This window comes from Sesamum indicum, linkage group LG1, assembly GCF_000512975.1.
Source record: "Sesamum indicum cultivar Zhongzhi No. 13 linkage group LG1, S_indicum_v1.0, whole genome shotgun sequence".
Taxonomy (NCBI): Eukaryota; Viridiplantae; Streptophyta; class Magnoliopsida; order Lamiales; family Pedaliaceae; genus Sesamum; species Sesamum indicum.
This window is the reverse complement of record NC_026145.1, coordinates 6,718,280-6,742,847: the sequence shown is the minus strand read 5'-3', so window position 1 is coordinate 6,742,847 and position 24,568 is coordinate 6,718,280. Positions and strand designations below refer to the sequence as shown.

The following is a 24,568-nucleotide window of genomic DNA, read 5'->3' as shown; positions in this document are numbered from 1 at the left end:
ATTATCTTTAACTACATAGATGATAAAAAATTCTATATAAATTGTGAGGTGCTTACTTACATGTATTACCGAAATCGGATAAATCCTATCAAATGTTTACTTTGATAGATTCACATATTTTTAGTAGAAAAATTACCTCTTGGGCCTTGTTACAAAATGTAATAGACAATAAATTATTATTATTATTATTATTATTATTATTTAGTAAAACTCCAAGGGTATAATAGTCATTTACCTTTTGGTGCAAGTTTTGGACCATTTTATACCACTTCCATAAGTGGTATTAGTTATTTAAACGTAATCGTAATTACTACAAAACCTTGATTTTATATCGGACCCCCATATATCAAAATAAACATTGTATTAATCTATACTAATCTTTTTATACGGATTCATACATCAAAATAAACGGTGCATATGTATTCGTTCTTTAACTCTTTCATAATTTGGGTTGACTCTATTCAGGGTGAATATGATAAATGCTTCTGAATTTTAATTTTTCATGAGTGTTTTTCTTGTTTATTTTATAAAGGGATTTATTTTAATACTTTTCAATATTCTAAAAAAATTGTGCAATCACTTTTAAACCAAAAAATGATTGACACTAGAAAATATAATTTTTGGCTATAAATAATTACATGACTAAAACAAGGAAAAAAAAAAGTGACAAATAAAAATTAATTACGGCTCTGCATTAGTCGTTGTTTTTTAAAGTAAGGTCAAAATATTAGTTATAGCTAAAACTATAATAAATATTTTGGCCAGCTAAAAATTATGATAAATATTAATTAACAGTAGAAAAACTTTAAATTTTTATATGAATATTGTTTGATCATGATTGTTATATCGATTTATCATGATTTTTAAGTTGTGGCTATTTATAATAACAACAAAATAAAGAAGTCTTCAATGGACATATCCAAAACCTTCTTCTCACGATCTATTTTGGTCCAAGAAGTCTTCAACGGCTGCTCGATTGTACACTTACAATACATTTTTTCAAATAATCATTCTCACTAGATGAACCTTTACTCGAATTTGAGAGAAGAATGATTTCTCTCTGTTCCTTTCGATTTTTATTAATTTTTTCTCAATTCTTCTGTAGCGAACACTAAGACAGCTAAACATACTTTTTTATTGATGAAACCCCACTTTTTTTCCCTCCAAATTGGGTTTTGACCGTTGATTTTCACGGTCAAACTAACAGTGAGTAGCAACAATAATGAAAAATAGAAACGTCAGATACCAAGACTTATGGGCCAGGAATATTGGGTATCAAAATTAAATCATAGGTAAAATTAAGGTTCCAAAAATAAAACTATCCCTTAACTTATCATATCCAACAAAAAAGTTCTCTAGGGCCTTATCTACAATTTATCCAAACCACATAAAATTCAAGGATGTACATAGACTTTGGACCGGCTCCCCTGATGAAGGCCTGGATTCTATTGGACCGGCTGCTACTGATTGGCATGATGAAGGACTAAGCCCCTGACTTTGCCGAGGCTGCTGATCTGCTGCATCAGCATCATGGACCTGAATTAACTTATGGTAAACATAACTATTATTTGTTGCAAGTCAAAAGTGAATTTTAATAGATTGTAAGTATAAAAGTAGTGTAAAGGAGAAGACTAAATTATCTTTTTAGTCCGATAAAGAGGGATTTTTCCCTTTTAGTCTCATGTTTTACGTGATATTCGCTTCCCATTTTTAAAGAAAAGTTTCCAACTGAATCTCAAACCCTATTTATCGTAAAGTTTAAATGAGAGAATGGACAATCTGTTTATTTTAATTGTTGCATGTGAAATATACTTTTTTGACCTTTTTTAAGGCAGAAATTGACGTCAAGAAATGGCAAGCCTCTCTAAGAGGGTGTGTTTCCGTTGTGCAACAACATGAAGAAAAATCTTTCATTTTTTTTCTTTGTTCTATTATTTGCTTGCTTGGCTGAAAAAGAAAATGTCTGAAATGAGAACAATAAATTGCTTTTGTGAAGAGGTTGTGTAGTTACGTACTTTGTGGACAAATATAAATTCGAAAAGACATTTTCGCTCGAGAACAAATATTACAAAAATCAAACCCAGTTTCATACCAAATCTAGGCATTATCTTTACAAGTAGAAAAAAAGATAAAAGCTCCAAAAAAATAAAATTATTAGACATAGAAAATCAACACATACCATAATTAGGATTTTCCAACTTGATGAGATGGCTGAGTGGCAAGGACACCACCCCATATTTTTGAATGTTCACTGACTTCACTTGATTTATTGTGTTTTTCTTTAAAAGCCAGCATACTCAAGTGATTTGGGAGAAACTGACTTATGAAATTTTAGGCTTCACATGGGGCAAAATGATCAGTCGCTAATGTGAGGCTAGATTTCAATTGCGACTCACATGAGGTGCACGGGTGTAACATTTTCCTCCAACGATAACAGCCACTTAACAGATTGTGTATTTTTCTGTTTAAACTTGATGATGAATGGAGTTTGGGACTAAATTAAAATTTTTTTCTTGAAAAAAGGACCAATACACAAATTGCGTAAAGCATGTGAGAGTAAAAGGGAAAAGTCCCTTCTCTGTGGGATAAAAAAGGTAATTTAGCCGAAAAGAAGAAGATAGGTATTGTTAGGGTAGCAATTGGACCCAAATTCTAAAAAAAACATCTCAAACCCGCCTCATTAGATCCAAAAAAATGAAGGCTGGAGCTGGTAGTGGGTCCATAAGGACCGGTCCTGAAACCCACCCCTATTGATTACTTTAATATATGGGTATGTATATATATATTATTTTTTTCCTTTCTCGTCACTTTGACCTAATTCTTCTTCACTCCGGGATGTGAGTAGAATAAACTTCAGGGCGAATCTCGGGTCCATTCTAAATTTGATGAGGTAGGTCCAAATCCACCCAGACCTGCCTGATGCTTGCCGCACTGCCACCCTTAATTGTAATTATTGTCATAAACTCCTAAAGAAATTAAAAAATAAAAAATAAAGCAAATATTATTTCCAAAATACAATTTTCGACAAGCCTAAAAAATCTAATTTCTCATACTCCCAACAAAAAATATCAAATGTTATTTTCAAAACAACAGATAAGTCTTATTTATCTATAATACTTAATTGTGTACTCCATTGCCTTAGAAGTAACGCAATTGAGTTGCAGACATCTAAAGAACATTCTTCATCTTGTTGCCAATGCTACTTCCTACAACATAAACTCAAACCTTTTTAACCATCTCTTTTGTTTGGAATTTCACCCTGAAAGATTATGAATTTGAATTGTACCATGTAGTCAGTCTACTTTTAATAATAATAATAATAACGAAAAAATGCAAGCAATTCTCTTGTGATATCGCAAGTGAGCAAATTACCTTCTTATGAAAAAACAAATAGCAATTTATCTTCTTGTATTTTTTAAAATACAATAATTTATCCCCCTATGATTTTTAAAATGAAGCAATTTACCTCCCTGTACAAGGATAGTGTACTCATTTTCAATATCACAGGGGGGTAAATTACTATATTTTTTTATAGGGGGTAGTGTGCTCATTTTCAATATCACAGGGGGATAAATTACTATTCACCCATAATCATAATAATAATAATAATATATGTTTTTATTTACTTTAAATTTATTGATTGATTTAAAATTATTGATGTAATTGTTTGTTATTTGATTAAAAATATTGATATATATATTTTTTAAAAATAATATTTTTTCTTTTCTTTTTTATTTTGGATAAGTTTGATGTTACCAAAACCTTCTCACTAAGTTATTTATACTTATTAATTAAAATGATCTATACTACGTATGATTGAGGAGCACCTTTTCAGTGTCATGATTTGTCAATAACTATTTTACTAATTAGCTTTTCTTTTTCTTTTTTTCATTTTAATTAAGTTTAAGCTTGTATATCAATTTACAACCTATTGCTTTCTTATTATGAGGTAACAATGTAACTTCCCAAGTTTGATTTTTCTGTAAAGCTTCTAACTCAGAATTCATTGCCTCTCTTCATCTTTTCTTTGAATAGCCTGATTGTAAGTTCTAGGTTCTCTATCATGTGAAGATGCAATAATAAAGCATGAATGCATATCAACAGAGTGCACAGCAACAGGTATATCCATATCTTGAGATATTTGAGAGCAAATAAAATCCTGAAATTTGGTTGGTCTAGTAGTAGTCCTAGTAGATCTCCTAAGTTCTACATTTTGCCTAGGTTGAAGGTTGATATCATTCTCCTGCTGTGGAGTCTCTAAGTTTACTGAAATTTCTATGTCTTGTTCTTCTTCATTTCCATCAGGTTCTATGGTTTCATTATCAATTTCAGTAGTAAAAATTGGAAGGGAACATGTGATGGGATCATCTTGCTGTCCTACATAAGGAAAAATGTGTTCTTGAAAAGTGACATCTCTTGATACTATTACATTTCTTTTGTTAATGTCATATAGCTTATATCCTCTTTGATTATGAGCATATCCGATAAATATGCACTTTGAAGCTCTAGGGTCAAACTTAGATTTATTAGGGAGAGTGTTTGTAGCATAACATAAACATCCAAAGATTTTAAAGTGACTATAGTTAACAGGTTTCTTATGGAGTGCTTCATAAGGAGTTATCCATTTTAAAGTAGGTGTGGGTAACCTATTAATGATGTATGTAGCAGTTAATATGGCATCCGTCCAAAACATTTTAGGCAAATTTGATTGAAACATCAATGCTCTAGCAACTTCTAATAAGTGTTTGTGTTTCCTCTCTACAACTCCATTTTGTTGTGGAGTGTAGACACATGTAGTTTGATGAATTATGCCTTCTTTCTTAAATTTTTTTTGACATTGGTCTCCCTTAAATTCAGTGCCATTATCAGTTCTTTTGGTTTTAATTTTCTTGTTAAATTGTGTTAATACCATTTTATGAAAATCTATTAAGATATCTACTGTTTGTGACTTGTATTGCATTAAAAAGGTCCACGTACACCTAGTATGATCATCTACGATGGTTAAAAAATATGTACACTTTGATATTAACTATTGATTGTAAGGCCCCCATAAATCAACATGTAACAAATCAAATTCATTTTGAGAATATGAATCACTTAAAGGAAAAGGCATTCTTTGTTGTTTTGCCTGGGGACAGATATCACAATGTAATGACTGAATTTTATTGTCCTTTACTAATCCAGTATGTTGCATTACACTACTAGAAGTATGACCAAGTCTTTTCTGCCAGGTTTCTAATGCTACATTAGAAGCAATCAGACCAAATTCAGTATTAAATCCTATCATTCTATCTATGTAATTCTGTTCTACAGATTCCTTATTGAGGATATACAGCTTTCCTACTAAGCTTCCTACTCCAACCACTTGTTTAGTCTTGTGGTCCTGCATAACACAATGATTAGGGTAGAATTTGAATCTAATGTCAGAATTAGAGCATAATTTGCTAACAGATAATAAATTGAAACTCAAGTCAGGTACATAAAGCACATCTTGGAGATATATTTTGTTAAAAAGCAGTAGGTTATCAGTTTTAATAATGCTATGTTTAGTACCATCTGCAAGAAGAATTGAGGCATTAGTTTTGTGAGGTTTGGATTCAACAAATAAGGTTGGATTATTAGACATGTGTGTGGTAGCACCACTGTCTATAATCCACATATCTGAACACCAGTTATTAATAACAGCGTTACTGACATACTTACCCGAGAATTCAACTGCAGATGTATCTGTTGGTTTTGGAATCTGATGCTCCACACCTCCAAAGTACTTGTATAGTTCTGTTCTGATCAATTCTGAGACAGACTTCTCATTGATTACATTGTGTGCAGATTCCTTTGATTCTGCAGCAATTGATGCTTTATTGCTTGTTGTCGCATTATTTTTCCTTTGCTCGATCAAGGTTTTATATCAATCAGGAAAACCGTAGATTTCAAAACAAACATCCTTGGTATGTCCATTCTTACCACATTCTTTGCAAACCTGCAATTTCTTATCTGCTGCAATTTTCCTTTTCTGGAATGTTTTCTGTCTTTCATTCCATCTTGTCACTTGCATTGCTGCATTTTGAGGTGTATCGACATTTCTTGCATTCACTTCTTTCTGTCTTTCAACTCTAAGTAGCACGGAATACGCCTTGCTCACATTGGGAAGAGGATCCATCATCAAGATTTGATTTCTTGCTTGGTCATATGTCTCATGCAATCCCATCAAGAATTGCATGAGTTGATCCGCCATTCTTAGTTCTGCAATTTCTTTGACTGCACCACAACTACATTTTGGAGTAGGAGTGATACAAGCCAACTCATCCCATAATCTTTTGAGCTTTGAAAAATAGGCAGAGATGGTCAAGGATCCTTGAGATATTGACACCATTTCTCTTTTTAATTGATACACCATAGGGCCATTGCTTTGCCCAAATCTGGTCTCCAATTTTTCCCACAACTCCCTAGCCGTGTTTGTGTACAAGAAGCTTTCAACGATTTCCTTGGATATTGAATTCAATATCCAAGATGTTACCATATAATCTGCTCGCATCCACTGTTCAAGATCCTTGCTGTCTTCTGCAGGTTTAATACCTTCACCGTTAATGAAACTTAGTTTCATTTTAGCCCCTAGGACTATCTTAATAGATCTGCTCCATGAAAGAAAATTAGTCCCGTCCAATAGTGTGGTAACCAGGCTCATCCCTGGATTGTCATTCGACTGCAACTTAAGAATTTCTGCATCTTCTGCCATGATGAAAGATACATCACGAAATACAAAGAAAGCTAACTTATTTTCCTGCAAAGCATTCATCTTCAGAACATGCCCAAACACTACCAACCACCATTCATTTACACGCGATTGACCGAATATGTGTTCCACCTCGAACACTGATCCTGAAGATCAGACGCATATAACAGGTTTAAATCAGTTCTTCAAATGGCTTCACCGTTTTTTTTGAACCTATATGTTGTAAAACCTGGGCAATTGATAGGTGAAAAGCCGATTGAGGGTCGTTAGTTTCATCATCTGATACAAAGCTCTATGCCTTGTTTATCAGACACAAATACTGGAAGATTGTCAATGGTTTTTTGTTTGTTGTTGATCGTCTACCATTTTCCTGCCCTTTCGAGTTGTTAGATATCTTTTGCTTGTGGTTGGGTGATCATAAATGTGAATCGTGAATCCAACCCGGAAACAATTCAATCTTGATGACATGAAAAATGAAAAGTTATGCTGTTTTCTATCACAATCCGCCCCACAAATCAAGATGGCCTGATAAGACAAACGGAGAGTCGAGATCAGAAATCTGCATGTAAATGTGAAAAACGTGGTATTGATGGAAGAAAAGCAGCATCCTTAATTAAATTGTGTAACTAACTCTGTTGTGACAGAAAAACCAAGTTAGAAACATATTAATGGAAGCAAAGAAAGAAGTAGGCATGACTATTGATGTGACGTGTTTAAAACAAGTGAGAAAAAGGTGATTTCTTTGGGGTAAAAAAAAATAGTTTATAATTGAAGTTATATATAGGATAATTACAACGATTTTTCTTAAAGTTTGAAATAATTATGAATATTTTTTTATTATTTAAAAAATTATAAATACTCTATGATGTTTAATGAAATTATGTAATCCTTGAATTGAGGTATGAAATGTCAATTTTGCTCTTATTGTATTTTTTTATTTTTTTAAATTAATAATTATAAAAAATCAAACAGAATGGATGAAAAAAATTTAAAAATTATTCACTTAATTTATAAAAAAAAATGAATAAAATTATAATTTTTAATTTACAAGAACATTTCGGTCGATTTACCATAAAAAATGAATGAAAACCTAACAGATTGAACTAATTGTTAGACGACCGTTAAAATCAGGAGGTATTAATAATTTTCAAACAACGAGATAATATTCATAATTATGTCAAATTTCAAGAGATGTCATTGTAACTTACCCCATATATATTCAATATTTTTCTATCATAAAAGATAAAAGGGATTTTTTTTTAATTTAAAAAGGAAGTCTAAATTGGTTCCTCAATTTTCTCTTGGAACCGATGACTAAGAATGGGGTTTGATTGGGTATTTTGAATCCCAACCCGACTTGCTCGGGTTCAGATAATGTTTTTGGAGCTTTTAGAAAATCAAATATTAGGTTTTCGATACTCTATTTTCATACATCAGGCTGGACTGTTAAGAGTACCTTAAGTTTTTTTAAACGTAAAATATGCATAAAGGAATATTTTAGTTTACTAGGATTTACTTTCTCATTTTTCTCCCAACTCTTTCTCCTTCCCTCTCAAATCTCTACAAAAATCCCTCTTCTTTCTTTCACATACCTTAAATTTTTAAAATATCAAAAATATCCTCAATGTGTTGTTAAAATATAAAAAATAAATAAATTTCATTATGTTGAACTTCATTCAGAAGCATTGTCTCTGATTTTCAGCATTCACTTTAAAAATAAAAAGAAAAAAAATTGGGAGCCTGACAGAGTTCGATCAGGATCGAATAGCTAAAATAGTTATCCGAAATTTTGGATATCCAACCTCAATTATTTGAATCCGCACCACCCGACTTGATATGCACCCCTACTTATAACCTATCTTTCACCAAGAATAAAAGACTAAATACAATAGGTCCATACGTGAAAATATAATACGTAAAAACCTTCCAGAATAAAAATTATATACAATACGAATTACTCAATTGGCAATTTTTTATGTTTACTATGGATAAAGTGCAAGTAATCTGAAATAAAATGGCACGCGGTTCATTACACATAAAAGGGGTTAAATGCAATTTACTTTCAAAATTTAAAAAAAAAAAAAAAAACAAATTATCCTCTGTATCTTAAAAAATAAAGCAAATTACTCTTTTATCAATGTTTAGATAGGAGGTAATCGGCTTCGCTTTTGAAAATGCGGGAGATAATTTGCTATTATTATTTTTCCAGATCATTTCTCATATTCCAGAGATAAATTATATTTTTCCCCTTGAATTAATGTAGGGAGGATTCAACCCCTTCGTGGTAATTCTTTTCAGAATAACCTAACCAACTATTACAGAAATGGAGTACGAAACTCCTTAAATAATTACAGGCCAATATTACAGATCACAAATAATAATAATAATAAACAAAATGATGAAGAATAACATTGTAAAGATGAGATAAGCTCAAAATATCCAGATCCAAACCAAAATAATGGAACACGGTCACTAGGCACCGCACTACAAATAACCGACCCACGGTTGCACCATCACCGAACAACACCACAACTTCCGATCACGGAGATCTCTCACAAATACGGTTACAGAGACCCACCACTTAGTTCACACAGAACTTTTTAGAGAGTGAGAAAGATTTAGAGAGGTAGAAGAACTGTTACTTTTGGTCGAGGGGAAAAACCCCTTTTAAAGGGGTGAAAAAGCGGTGGAAATGGAATGCTTTGGTGGCGTCCCAAAAGCCATTGAGTTGGCTTTAGAAAGCCACCATCATTTCCAGCGGTGGAGAAAAGGAAAGAAAAATAGTTGAAAAATAGGGAGAGAGAGCAGACGGCGCAGAAGAGAGGGGGAGAGAAATGAGAGAGTTAGGATTAGGGTTAGGTTTTAAATAGGTAGGGAACCTGGGTCAGGTCGGGTGGTAGATCGAGTCGGGTAGTGGGCCTGCCAGGTGGGTCGGTTTAGTGGGCCTATCATTTAAAAGGTCATTTAGGCCACAATATTTATAACAAACTCCAACTTGGACTAAAGATCCATGAGGGAATGAGGTCCAAAGTTAATTGGAACTGGCGTATCATCACAACCAATAATTCGCCTTGGGTGTTCCTGCAATTTAGAACGAAGCTTTGACAACACTTATGTTAGTCAAAAAACAGATTTAAAATTTTCAAACAAGTGATGAATTTTTCTATAGGTAAGCACTTAGTACTCGTATCTACTGGATTTTCTTCAGATTTGATTTTTTCCAACTTTATGACTTTTTTTTCCTACAATGTCCCGAATGAAGTGGTATCTAATATCAATGTGTTTCGTTCTAACGTGAAATACGGGATTTTTACATAGTTGAATGGAGGATTGGCTATAAAAAAAATTATGAGTTTATCTTTAAGGACATCTATTTCTTTTATTAGACCATCTAACCAAATTGCCTCTTTAAAGGCTTTAGTGGTAGTAATATACTCAGCCTCAGTAGTAGATAATGCAACTATATGTTGAAGTTGGGTTTTCCAACTTATGCATGAGCCACAAAATGTAAACATATAAGAAGTGGTGGATTTCCTACTATCCCTATCATTAGCATAGTTAAAGTCTACATATCCAACAAGTCGAATGTTTTCAGAGAGTTTAGAAAAAATGATACCAATATTTCCAGAGTCACGTAGGTATCTAAGTAACCATTTGAATGCTTCCCAATGAGAGGGGTCGGGATTAGACATGTATCTACTGGGACAGCTAATGGTATATGCAATGTCAGGTGTAGTGCATACCATAAAAAATATGATAGATCCAATAACATTAGAGTATGATATTTTTTCCATTTTTGCTTTTTCAATCTCAATTTTGGGGCTTTTATCTTTGCATAATTGGCAATGAGCGGCTAGAGGCACAGAAGCGGGTTCAGAATTTTCCATAGCAAATTTCTTTAAAATGGACGAATATAGGATTTTTTATTTAAAAATATAGTGAATTTTTCTCTATTTCTAGCAATGTTCATTTTGAGGATTCTTTTGGCATCACCAAGATTTTTCATCTCAAAAGTTCTATAAAGATCCTTTTGCAAGAAATTTATAAGTTGAAGGCTAGGGCTGGTAATAACCATATCATCAACATATAGTACAAGAAAAATAGATAAGCATATCATCAACATATAGCACAAGAAAAATAGGTAAGTCATCCACATGCTTGAAGTAAAGACAATGATCATAATGGCTTCTTTTAAATTTCAAGGAATGCATGAATAAATCATTTTTTTTGTTCCACTGTCTAGGGGATTGTTTTAAACCATACAAAGACTTTTTTTAATAAGCATACATGATCAGGTTTATAATTGTCAATAAATCCAATTGGTTGATTCATGTAAATATTTTCATCCAAATCACCATGCAAGAATGCAGTTTTTACATCCATTTGTTTTAATTCTCAATTATAATGTGCAGTGAATTTGATTCCTTCCTTTTGAGTGAACCCTTTAGCTACGAGTCTAACTTTATATTTTATGGGATTTTCTTACTTAATTTTGAAGATCCATTTACAGTCAACTATTGAGGACTCTTTAGGTTTGGGAACTAGAACCCATGTCTTGTTATCTTTCAAGGATTTCATTTCCTTATTCATGGCATTTAGCCATTATTCCGATTTTATTGCTTCATCAACACTAGTAGGTTTAGTAATTTCAGCGTTAAGAGCTATGTGAAAGTCGCTAAGCTTAGAGGGGATCCTAGTTTGTCTTCTATTTCTATCTCTAGCTAGTTGGTAGTTTTCAAGAGTGTTAGTATTTTCAGTAGTTTATGGATTTTTCGCATTTTGTTCTTCTAAGTTATCTTCTATCCCTTCCCCTTGTTGGTTATCCTCTAGATTTTCCTCCACCTTATTAAAAATGGATTCTTTATGTTCGATTTTTGTTTTATCTAGACAAGGCATTTCATTTTCATTAAAGGTAACATCCCTACTAATTAAGACTTTAAAACCAGGTTGACTACGAACCCAAAGTCTATAACCTTTTACCCCTTCAGGATAACCAATAAAAACACATTTCAAAGATCTAGGTTCTAATTTATCTGAATTTTGATGAACAAAAGCAGAACATCCAAACACACGTAGAGAAGATATATCAAGTTATTTTCCAGACGGATTAAATGCATTTTTCGTCCTCTAACTATAGCCCATTCCCATTTTAGTCCTTTATCTATTTAGGGATTGAATTTGGTCCTTTATGTATTAAAATTGCTCAATTTCAGTCCTATTTTGGCCGGAAAAAAACCAAGTCAGCCGGAAATTGCCTATGTGGACCATTTAAACTGGGGCTCAAACCTCATTGGTTTACATTTTTATGACATGGAATTTTTCGAATTAAAAAAAAATAATTACATGGTTTCTTTATCAGCAAGCCAAACACTCTCTCAGCAAATCCCCAAATCAAAACACATAACACTTCTCCAAATCAAAACCCGTCAAATCAAATCAAAACCAAAATCCCCAAATCAAAACCCATGTCCCCCAAATCAAAGAAATCAGCAAACCCTTCCCCATCGCCTTCAAACCCCAAATCAAAACACATAACACTTCTCCAAATCAAAACCCGTCTCAGCAAATCAAAACCAAAATCCCCAAATCAAAACCCATGTCCCCCAAATCAAAGAAATCAGCAAACCCTTCCCCCCCAAATCGCCTTCAAAAATCAGACGAAACACTGGTCCACGATGGTGATGAAACGGCCTGAGCGTCAGTTGGGCTTGCCTCTACCTGTGTACCGCAAGTTTTCTATGTTTTAAAGTTGGTTTTTTTTTTTGTTGTTTTATGAGTTATTTGTTGCTTTCCCTCCGTCTTTTTGTTGTTTATTGCTTGTGTTGTTTATTGCGTGTGGTCCCATAATATTTTTTGTTTAGTATATGGTTGGCATGTGTTGTCTCTTTCCAGATATTGTTTATTGCTTGTGGTACCATATTTTTTTATGATTTTTATGTTTAAAATAATGCTCTGTCGTACTGTTACTCTTACTGTTGAATGACATTGTCTTTTCTTTTTTCTTAAATATTGTACAGACCCTAAAAGTGGTTCTATTACACTTTCTTTGCACTATGATGGTGTAGCCATACATGTTCCCGAAGGAAAGTACATAGGGGGTAGTGTATGTAAATTTGACTATGTTTTGCCTAAAGAGTGTTGTATGGAGACATTGAATATTATATGTGATAGTGTTGGGATAATAAGGGGTAGAAGGTTCTATATACTTCTTAACAAAGGGTTTAAATTGTTGATTGATAGCAATGATTTCCAAAGGCAATATAAGAGGTTTAAAAAAGCTAGAGAGATGTCAATATATGTGGATGTGGATATGGGTGTGGGTGAGGGGACTAAGGGTGCTGAAGTTGGTGATGGTGAGGGTGGTGATGGTGCTGAATTGAGTGAGTGTTATCAGTTTTTGGGTAAGGGGGTTCAATATGCTGAAGGGGATGAGGGGCTTGAGGGTGGTGAAGGGATTGAGGTTGGTGATGGTGAGGGGGCTGGTGTTGGTGAGGGTGAGGGGGTTGCTATTAGTGAGGGGGCTGGTGTTGGTGAGGGTGAGGGGGATGAGAAGTTAGTTGATAGTGATTTTGAGATGGAAGAAGTGAATGAAGAGGATGATGTTTATAGGCCACAGGCACCAGTCTGGGGGGAATGCAGTGAATCTTCTGAATTTGAAAATGAAGAAACAGATGTTGACAATGATGGGGACCTAAATGAACATAGGGACTCAAATGGGGAGGGAACTGGACCTTCTTATCCTGTATTTAACCCTGAAGAAACCTATGACCCAACCTTTGAATTGGGGATGATGTTCAGCAATAAAGCTGAATTTAAGAAGGCACTGCAGTCTTATGCAATTAAGACCAAGAGAACACTAAAATTCATCAAAAATGACAAAGTGAGGGTATATGCAAACTGTGGAAATCCTGACTGTGAATGGACAATGCATGCAATTAAAGTAAAGGGTGGAAACTTTCCAGATAAACCTCTTGAGGGACCATCATTCATGTCCTCAAATTTTTGAAGTAAAAAATGTGAAGACAAATTGGATAAAAGATAAGTACTTGCAGAAGTTTAAGTCTGATCCGAAGAGATGTGTGAAGGGATTTAGAGTGGACATAATAAATGTGTTGAGGGTGAATGTGTCTAGGCATCAGGCTTATAGAGCCAGAACATCGGCATTAAAGGAACTTGAAGGCAGTTCTGAATGGCAGTATAGCAAATTTTGCGTGCAAAGAAATTTTTACTTAGTGACTTCTGTAACAGGATGCCAAGAGAAAGAAGAAAGCAACACAAAAAACTCAAGTTGGCAAACAGATGGCAAACTCAACTATAAGTTTAAGTTTCTACAGTTTTTTTGAAGTTTTTTTTTTTGAACTTAAGATGGCAAACTCAATATGAACCAACAGGAAACAGAAGGTGCTACCATTCTTCCACCTTTGCCTCCTGAAGAAGATCCCATGGATGAACCAACTGTTGATCCATGTATCACACAACAAAAATATCAAGTTGCAGCAGCTCCAGTATACAAGAAAGGTCCATCAATGTATCAACAACTGCAACAATCAAACCAGCACTTAACCTTACAACCTAGAGTTCAAATTCGAGCACCTCCACCTATGATTGGCAGCCAAAGATTACCAGTTTTTTCCAACACATCAAGAGCACCACAAGGAAACCGTACTGCAATAATCAGAGATGGAGGACAAAAGTTTTTAGATTTAAGCCAGATTAGTTCATTAGGTTGACAATTGTAAATTGTTGTTTTTGGTCTTTTTTAATGTAACTACAGCTGATTGCAAAAAGTTCACAGCTGATTTTATTTTTGCTCTTATTTCTGCACATATGTTTGCAGAAACAATGAAAAGTTGCTTAATTCCCATCATTGTGAACCTTGTGTCGTTCTCAATCCATGAAATTCTATAAACCTTTTCGATTATCAATGTATATGTGTGTTTCTATTGTCAGCTTCCACTATTTATAGAAATCTATACAGGTGTAGTGACATAGTCTTTTAGTAACAATAGACTTTTTTAGTCAATAAAATTTTAGTATTGGAACTTCAATTGTCAAATTTTCCAGAAACTGAAGCATTTTGTTGCAAATTTTCCAGAAACTGAAGCATTCTTGTTCCAAGCATTTTGTTGCAAATTTTCCAAACATTTTAGCAAATTTATAGAAACTGAAGCCGTGATTCTTCTGGATTCTCATATTTTGTTCCAATCCACCAAGCATCTGAAAATACTATCTGAACAAAAGAAAGTTGCATACAAGACTTGAGCCTCACAAGAAAAATAAAACACAGGAGATACGAAGAAAATAAATTACTAGACATTTACAATTTTACATTACCAAATATCATTTCAAATCAAAACCAAATACACTTGTACATTCGATAATTGCAAAGGAATATTTTCCTTCTACTACAACAGCAACAACACAAAATTTACCTACCTATTTCAACAACCAACACAAAATCATCAAAAGCAAAGCTAAACCAACAAAGATTTTTTTATTTTTCTTGTTTCTCTTCCTCAGCACTTCAACCTCTGCTTCCAGGCCATTTATTCTTTTCAACAAACCTGGAATAATGGCCCTAGCCCTTTGGCACATTACGGGATCCTCCCATGCAAAAAACCTAGACCCTCCTCTCTGCCGAAAACCACAAAAATAACCCTTTAAACACAGCAAAAAAGAAATTTTTTTAGAGAAATTCCAAACCAAGGTGGGTTTTCTTACCTTGTACTGCCGGCATGAGTGAAACCTTCTTCCCGGGTTCTCGTTCGTCCACGCGGTTCGCATCACTGTGGGTCTTCCACAATGACACTCGTTCGAACTTGTAACAGCGGACATTGAAGGAATTTTAGAGAGAGAAGGCGATTTGGGGGGGAAGGGTTTGCTGAGTTCTTCGATTTGGGGGAGACGGGTTTTGATTTGCTGAGATGTGTTTTGATTTGGGGATTTGCTGAGAGAGTGTTTGGCTTCTTTATCCACGTCACTGCCATGTAATTCTTTTTTTAATTCAAAAAATGCCATGTCATAAAAATGTAAACCAATGAGGTTTGAGCCCCAATTTAAATGGTCCACATAAGCAATTTCCGGCGGACTTGGTTTTTTTCCGGTCGAAATAGGACTGAAATTGAGCAATTTTAATACATAAAGGATCAAATTCAAATTCTAGATAGATAAAGGACTAAAATGGGAATGGGCTATAGTTAGAGGACGAAAAATGCATTTAATCCTTTTCCAGACCAAACAGATTAAGAAGTTTTCCAGATAAAGGCACAGAAGGAGACATTAATTAAATGAGCAGCAGTTAAAACAGTTTCACCCCACAAAGATTTGGGTAAACCAGAACTTATTAATAAGCATCTAACCTTTTCAAGCAGTGTTTGATTCATGAGTTCAACAACACCATTTCATTGGGGGTATAGGGATTGGTCTTGTGCCTTTTAATTCTAAATTTTTCACATAAGTCAGAAAAATTTTGATTGTAAAATTCAATACCATTGTCAGTTCAAAGAGACTTCAGTTTTTTGCCAGCTTGATTTTCTACCAAAATTTTTCATTTTTCAAATTTTTTGAAAACTTCATATTTATGTTTCATCAAGAAAACAAAGACTTTTCTAGAGAAATTATCAATAATAGACAAGAAATAACGATTTTCACCATAAGTGGGCACATTTCAGGGACCCCAAACATCTGCATGTACATAATATAATGCATGTAGACATAGATGGGTTGGGGGAGGGTGAAACAAGAAAATGTACTCTATGTTGTTTACCCATCGCACAATCGTCACAAAATTCTAGTTTTTCAATTTTGTCATTTGAAATTCCTTTCTTTCTTAAGAATTCGAGTCTTTTTAGACTTATGTGACCAAGTCTTTTATGCCACAAAGTTGTTTTATCACATTCAGACACATATGCAGTAATGTTGTCATACATGACAGTGCACATATATAAATTATGATTTCGTTCAGCCTTAAAAATAATCAATGAACCTTTCATTATTATCATGAGGTCATTTTCCCACCTGCCCTCTAAACCCTCTTCTTAGAGAGCAACACAAAAAATGAGATTATGACATAAGTCAGGGATGTACCTGACGTTTCTTAAGGTTAACTTATAACCTTTTTTAAAATTCAAATAAATGTCACCTAGACCTTTGATTTCACATCGTTTTTCATTAGCCATTGAAACAAAACCAGAATGTTCAATTCTAAATTTCATAAAAATCTCTTTGAAAGGACTCATATGAAAAATACAACCAGAATCAATTAATCACTCATACTTGTTTAAAGAGTGAACAGAATTAGCTTCACATACCACAAACACTTCACCAGAATTTTCATCAGAAATATTATTAACTTTTTCTTTGTCTTCATAAAATCTATCCCTATTTTCTCTTTTAGGTTTCCTACAATCTTTAATGTAGTGTCCTTTAATACCACAATTATAGCGTCGTCTTTCTTTTGTTTTATCTTCTTTATATGAATTTTTCCTAGTTCTAGATTTGCTTCTACTACCACTCCTGCTCTTACTCCTACTTCTAGTTTTACTGTTGTACCTAAAGCAAGAGTTACTAAATTTTGGTTTTCCCCTAACAAAGTTAACTTCATATTGATTTTGACTAGGTTTATTGGCTTTTAAGTCCATCTCTCTACCTTTTAGACCATTTACAACTGTTTCAAAGTTCACACTATCTCTACCGTATTTAATGGTAGCTTTTACATCAGAGTATGTTTCAGGAATAACATTAAGCAAAACAATGGGAGAGTATTCATCTATGCTTTTATCACCAGTGTGTTTTATATCTTGAATTAACTTAGTGAAATCATCAAGATTTTCATCAATATTCTTAGACAAATCAAATTTATATCTGAAAAATTTTTCTGACAGAAAAAGTTTACTTGGTAAAAATGTTTCTGTATATAAATCATCTAATTTTTTCCAAAGTTCTTTTGAAGAGTTTTGTTTTCCTACTTTTTTAAGAACTGTATCAAATAGGTTCAAAATAATTCAAGAATTGGCATATTCATCATTTTCTAATTTCTTATCTTCTTAATCATTTTCTGTGTATTTACCGTGAATTGCTTTGAAAACCTTTTATTGAATAAGAATTCCTTATATTTTGTTGCCATATAGAAAAGTCATTTTTTCCATCAAAGGGTTGAAAATTATATTTGGTCATTGAAAAAGGAAAAAGGTATTTCACAAAATTTCAAAAAAATTAATTTTCACTTAAAAAAAAGATTTTAAAAAAAATTCTTATCTCAGTTTTATTAATAATCTCAAAAGATGTAGCAACAAGTTCAACGAATTAACACGACAGTAAACCACAATTAACAATTTCAGAAAAAATTATTTCAATAGTAATTTCAACAGTTCACAGTATTAATTTTCAGAAAATTATCACAATAATAATTTCAGAGAGTTATCACAGCAGATTTCAACAGATCACAGTAACAGTTTCAGAAGAATATCAGTAGATCCTAAGGAGAAGTCACGAAATATTCAAAAAAGGTAAGCAGATGATATGATTCCATAGGTAATATATAGAAGCAAAAAAATCGAGGCTTTTCAGCCTAAGTCCTGACCAGATACCCGACGACCTCAAGGATCCGGCCAGGTGGGATATTAGGGGGATTGAACCACGGCGAAACAGTAGTTCGTAATAATCCACAGATCAAAAATAATAACTCGACACATATAATATTAAAAAAATTGCAGAAATTAAAAGGAGGGGTTTCAGAGGTTACCACCACCAAAGCGAGACGAGGATCAGAGACGAGGCTCTGATACCACTGTACGGAGGATTCAACCCCTTTGTGGTAATTCTTTTCAAAATAACCTAACCAACTATTATAGAATTGGAGTACGAAACTCTTTAAATAATTACAGGCCAATATTACAAATTACAAATAATGATAATAAACAAAATAATAAAGAATCAGTCTAAAGATGAGATAGGCTCAGAATAGCCAGATCCAAACCAAAATAAGGGAACATGGTCACTAGGCACCGCACCCACAATCACGGTTGCACCACCACTGAGCAACACCACAACTTCAGATCACGGAGATCTCTCACAAACACGGTCACAGAGACCTACCACTTAGTTCACACAGAACTTTAGAGAGTGAGAAAGATTTAGAGAGGTAGAAGAACCAGGTACTTTTGGCCGAGGGGAAGAACCCCTTTTAAAGGAGTGAAAAAGCGGTGGAAATGGAATGCTTTGGTGACTTTCCAAAAGCCATTGATTTGGCTTTGGAAAGCTACCACCATTTTCGGCTGTGGAGAAAAGAAAAGAAAATCAGTCGGAAAATAGGGAGAGGGAGGGAGAGAGAAAGCAGACGGCACAGAAGAGAGGGGGAGAGAAATGAGAGAGTTAGGGTTAGTGTTAGGTTTTAAATAGGTAGGAAACCTGGGTTGGGTCGAGTGGTGGGCCTGCCAGGTGGGTCGATTTAGTGGGCCTCCAGGTGGGCCTACCGTTTAAAAGGCCATTTGGGCCACAATTTCTATAACAATTAATATATCTATATATATGCTAATTGTGGCACGCCGTTCTGTGTGCATATAATAAATAATTTTTTTATTTTTTTCTTCATAGCAAATTTTTTTTAAATATTTTTTATATCACAGGATGGTAAATAAATTTAACTCATTTTTAATGTATAGATGTAGACGATATTAAGTACTTGAACAATCAAAACATACTGGTAATTTGCGGCACGCTTTATGTGTGTGCAACTTTTACAAATATCATTTAAAATAAAATATTTATAAAATTTTATTATCTAATAAAGTATATATGAAATAATACGTTAATATTAAATTTATAAAAAAAAATATGACCAAAAAAAGGATGAATAAAAATTAAAAAAGAAAAACTATTAGTAGTTAACAGGGAGTGGAGAATGAGATGAAAAGTTAAAAATAATAAATTAAATGTAAGAAAACATACCGAAAAAGGAAGAGATGTCAAAAACATGCTCGTTCTTAATATATAATATAGATATTGAATTAATTAGAAAAAAACTGACTAAAATTAAATATAATTTATAAAGATGAACCGCGTCCTCAGTATATGTATATAAGTATGATTAACATATATTCATCAAACGGTAAATACATAAAAGAGGTGAAACCTATGAGAATGGGACTGTGTCGGAGAATTTGGAAAAAATAATGAACTGATCCCAAACTTTTGCAATGTGGGGCAGAGAAAATAATTATGAAGATTGGACTCTCAAAAGTCGCATGAAAAATGAAGAGCTTTTTAGAAGTAAGCATAAGATGTAACTTCTCTCCTTCCTTACCAAACAAAAACAAATGGTGCACCAATTCGATAAAGACAGCCAACTCAAAAGCAGTCTTCTAAATATTCACCACTGTCGCAGACCTCTCTCTCTCTCTCTCTCTCTCTCACACCAGTTCTTGCATTCCCCTCAAGCCACTCTTCCCATTAAACACATACACACATATAGATATATATACATACATAGTATAGCTGCAAAGTAGGTATATTGTAGAGATATACAGTGCAAATAAGAATGATGGGGAATGGAGATGTGGAGAGGGGTAGTGGGGCGCCCAAGAACAGAAACCAGAGCTACCCACAAACTTACTATGCAGGAGGAGCATATGAGATGGGGTATTCAGACAGTCAGTGGACTTCATGGCTGGTGCCCATGATTGTTGTGGCAAACGTTGCCATGTTTGTGGTCATCATGTTTGTCAATAATTGTCCCAAGAATCATAATGGGCTTCAAGGGAATTGTGTGGCGAGGTTTCTTGGGAGGCTCTCTTTTCAGCCCCTCAGGGAAAACCCTCTCTTTGGCCCCTCTTCCTCAACGTAAAGTCTCTGTCTTTACCTCTTTTAATGATTGCTGATTTCTTGAATTTTTCATGCTTTTTTGGGTGGGAATTATTATGTGGGTCTTGCCTGTCCACTATTTTGGCAAATTTATCAGTACGCTGATCATGATAAGCAGAAATATTTTCTGGGATTTTCCAATTTCAGTATTCTTTTCTGGTCCTTTGTTTCAGAATTTGGTGTATAATTTTAGAGTTATTGAAGAGACATTGTGTGTTAATTTCTTGCCCTTTTTTGTGCTTGATTTGGGATTGATTTTTGCTTTATGTTTGGGGTTGAATTTAAGACTCTTTAGATCTGAGAATTGGTCGTGGGCTTCTTAGTTTTGGGATTAGGTGACTTTCTTGTTTAGCTTCACAATTTTTTATTTGTTTGATGTTAACTTGATAATTGGACAGTAGGACTTCCTATGAGCAACTTGTGATTTCTTATGATTTTACTTCAAACAGAAGGATATTAAGTTGAATATTTCCACTATCTCATCGACAATTTTGTTAGGATTTCATACAGACTTTTGACTTTCTTGTTCATTCAAATTCAGGACTACATTTTTAAGATTCCCGAGCTTACTTTTAGGAGATGGGGGTTTTGCTGTCAAATTTTGAAAGTTCACTAATGCAAGAATTTCTATTTACACATTCATTGTCTACTCGAATTCAATCACCAGTGGCTTTGCAGACTGGATGATTGATTTAATCTTATATGCAATTTCTTTAACATTCTCAATTTGATCTTCTGGGATGTTGAACTTTGAACTTTTACTATGCCTCGACATCATTCCCATTCTCGCTTATTTGGGTCTTTCTTTGTCTTAAAGGTATAGTATCGTGTGATGGATAGAATTGTCGTTATTTCTCTGTTGATGTTTCCAATATTTTAAGTAGTCAAAGGTTCTTTCTTTAACAGAAATATGTTTTCGATTTTTCTACTAATTGAATGACATTCTTTTCCTTTTGACATGCAAATAGTAATGCAGATTTACCTACATTTAGAACCAGATTGCAATTTAATGTTGGCAAATGATATAAATAGCATATATTTTTCAATCAAGACATAAATCTTTCAGCCGATCATATTCAATAGTTATGTTCAGAAAGCTCGCAAGAGTTTTGGTCCGCAGTAGATGTTATGGCATTTCCACTATAGACGGGAAAGTCGTTTCATGACTTTTTGTTTTGTTTGAAGAGCTGCTGGTACCAGACATCTGCTTCTATATTTGATTGTAAAGGATATTAAACTCCAGATGTACGCAATACGAAGATATTATGTATATAGGCTGAAGGAAACAACAGTTTCCTATATGTCTCTCTCACACACACACACATGCTATTTTTGGTTTCCTTCTCTATCCAAACCATTGCATTTCCTTTCTTTTAAAACCAACCGAAAAGTTTATAATTGACTCTGCGCAATATCTGTATAAAGTAGGAGCCTTCGACTGCACCTCATCTTCTTGGAGAGCTTACTACAGCCTTCCCCACAAGATTTCATCCCGTTGCATGGTTGCAAGAAATTTTCATTGTTTGGAGATTGGATAGCCGTAGTGATAAGAAAAGGGGTCATTGTTCTATAATAATGATATAAACATGTAATTGCTATTAAGTTTCTGTTAATTGTCATTTTTGTACGGCGCTCGGGGTGTTTGGGGTCGTTTGCTCGAGTTTTAGCATGAATGGTTTCGTGAAATTAAAGAGTATCATCTGCATCTTCGGGAAAGGATAACTAATTTCACATCTGCTTTTGCAGACTGGAAAAACTGGGAGCTCTTCAATGGGACAAGATAGTGCACCACAATCAATCCTGGAGGCTCATTACTTGTATATGGCTGCATGCTGGTGTTATTCATTTACTTGCTAACATGCTGAGCTTGGTGTTCATTGGAATTCGCCTAGAGCAGCAGTTTGGGTTCAGTAAGAATTTTGAGTTAGTTTGTGAAGCGAAACTTCACATCTCCAATATCATTTTAGTTATGCTACCATTTCAGTCTCTCTTCATGGGAGTTTATGCTGTAGTGGAAATCGTTGGAGCATTTATCATTCATTTATTTCTCAATTTTTCATTTACTTTTCCGCTAACCTATACTATTCTGAACTGTACGATGCAGTTCGAGTCGGGGTAATTTACCTGTTGTCGGGTATTGGTGGGAGCATACTCTCTTCCCTTTTCATTCAAAGGAGCATCTCTGTCGGAGCTTCTGGTGCTCTGTTCGGACTTCTTGGAGCTATGTTGTCGGAGTTATTCACCAATTGGACTATTTACACAAACAAGGTAAAGTCCGCAGCTACACATCTACAACCGTTCTTCCCTATCTTTATTAAACACATCGACATAATTGCAAACTTCCGAGGCGAACATCTTCAGTATAACGCGCATCAACATCGTTCTACCAAGCATGCTTAGTGTTTTGTTTATGGACATCTTATGACAAACTTATGGAATTTCGTAATAGAATTTCTAAAATCATGTCATCCCAACAGGCTGCAGCTCTGTTTACTCTGATTGTGATCATCGCAATTAACCTGGCCGTTGGAATTCTTCCACATGTCGACAACTTTGCTCATATCGGAGGGTTTTTGACCGGCTTCCTCCTCGGCTTTGTACTACTGGTCCGACCCCAGTTTGGTTGGCTGGAAAGCCGCCATCGTCCGGCTGCTACTCGGCTGAAGTCCAAGTACACAGTTTACCAATACGTTTTCTGGATTGCAGCCACTATTCTGTTGATCGTCGGGTAAGTCTCCAGTTAATCTTGCCCGACAACCCCTTCATATACATATCAGCAATTTTCCAAACAATCAAGCGTTATTTTTAAAATAGGAACCAACTCTTGGTTTCACTACAATGAACCGATACTTACAGTGCATTTTATTCTTACACTTTGAAACTGTGTAGATTTACGGTGGGACTGGTGATGCTGTTTAAGGGAGAAAACGCAAACGACAAATGTAGCTGGTGTCATTTCCTAAGCTGTGTGCCGACATCAAGATGGAGCTGTAACAACTGATCTATTTCAATTTCGACACGATTCAATGCTTTGTTTCTATACTTTTTGCCATCTTGTTGACTCTGCCGGTTTGTGTTTTTCGACATAGAAAATTATCATTATTTTTATGTCCTAACATGTCATATGCTTTCTCGTGTACATGCATAGTAAGTATAGATATTGATATGTTTGCCGATGTTGTATTCAACATATCAAGAATGTGTATTCTAAGGTTGTTTTTGTATTGATTCCTCCAGACTTTTGCTCTGTATATGTGAAAATAAAATTACTTTTATCCCTTCATCTCATGGATTCATATATGAAGTGTGTGTCTGGTTTTGAATTCTAACACACATTAGCCTATGCAGAAGTTACACTTACGAGTGCGTGGATGTTCAATTTTCTACTGGGACATGACTAAGTGATGTCTTGTCTTTTGAAATTACTAACAGTCGTGGCCCGTTGCTCCTGCGTTTGTCAAAAAAATGAAAAGCACATAAAAGTTAAATTAGATAGTATTTGCAAAAGAATCACTTTTAAAATAAACTTAATTGATTAAAAACCGTTTTGTCCTTGCATTAAAAAGATACTATGTTTATTTGATATTTACAATTGTCTTTTAATAAAAATAATTTTTCTCAAAAAATAATAAATTTTATTTCAATTAATATATCTCATATTTAATTTTATAAATATTTATTATTTATTTTATTAAAACATTGAATACTAATGAAAAAAATGAATATTTAATTCAATAATGTTTCCACTTTGTAATAATTGTTCATTTGTGTACAATAAATAACCATGTATGATTGCCAAAAAATTATATTTGTCAATTAATCATAGCAATACAATCTATATTTTTATATGATATAGGAATAATATCCAATAATATGGAAAATAAAATATAAAACACTTGAAATATTAAACATGTGAATTTATAAATTTTGTTAGTGATAAATTATTCAAACTATTTGAAAATTCTAACGTCAATT

The 24,568-nt window shown here is 33.9% G+C and overlaps 1 protein-coding gene and 1 long non-coding RNA gene across 2 annotated transcripts; one reads left to right on the top strand and one right to left on the bottom strand.

The window, feature by feature from the left end:
• On the bottom strand, nucleotides 15,178-19,314 carry LOC110012672. Its single transcript, XR_002287863.1, has 3 exons — nucleotides 18,477-19,314; nucleotides 15,455-15,713; nucleotides 15,178-15,367 (listed from the first exon to the last, which is right to left on the bottom strand). It is a non-coding gene; the product is annotated as an uncharacterized LOC110012672 (long non-coding RNA).
• On the top strand, nucleotides 20,042-23,876 carry LOC105157509 (RHOMBOID-like protein 2). Its single transcript, XM_011073914.2, has 5 exons — nucleotides 20,042-20,572; nucleotides 22,340-22,503; nucleotides 22,698-22,861; nucleotides 23,071-23,321; nucleotides 23,483-23,876. Exons 1-5 carry the CDS (start codon nucleotides 20,271-20,273, stop codon nucleotides 23,592-23,594), a joined length of 993 nt encoding a protein of 330 aa, XP_011072216.1. The 5' UTR covers nucleotides 20,042-20,270; the 3' UTR covers nucleotides 23,595-23,876.

Coding starts and splice junctions, on each gene's coding strand:
- LOC105157509 (XM_011073914.2), top strand. CDS start 20,271: ATGATGGGGAATGGAGATGTGGAGAGGGGTAGTGGGGCGCCCAAGAAC. Junction 22,862..23,070: donor GGACTATTTACACAAACAAG/GTAAAGTCCGCA, acceptor TCATCCCAACAG/GCTGCAGCTCTGTTTACTCT. Junction 23,322..23,482: donor ACTATTCTGTTGATCGTCGG/GTAAGTCTCCAG, acceptor GAAACTGTGTAG/ATTTACGGTGGGACTGGTGA.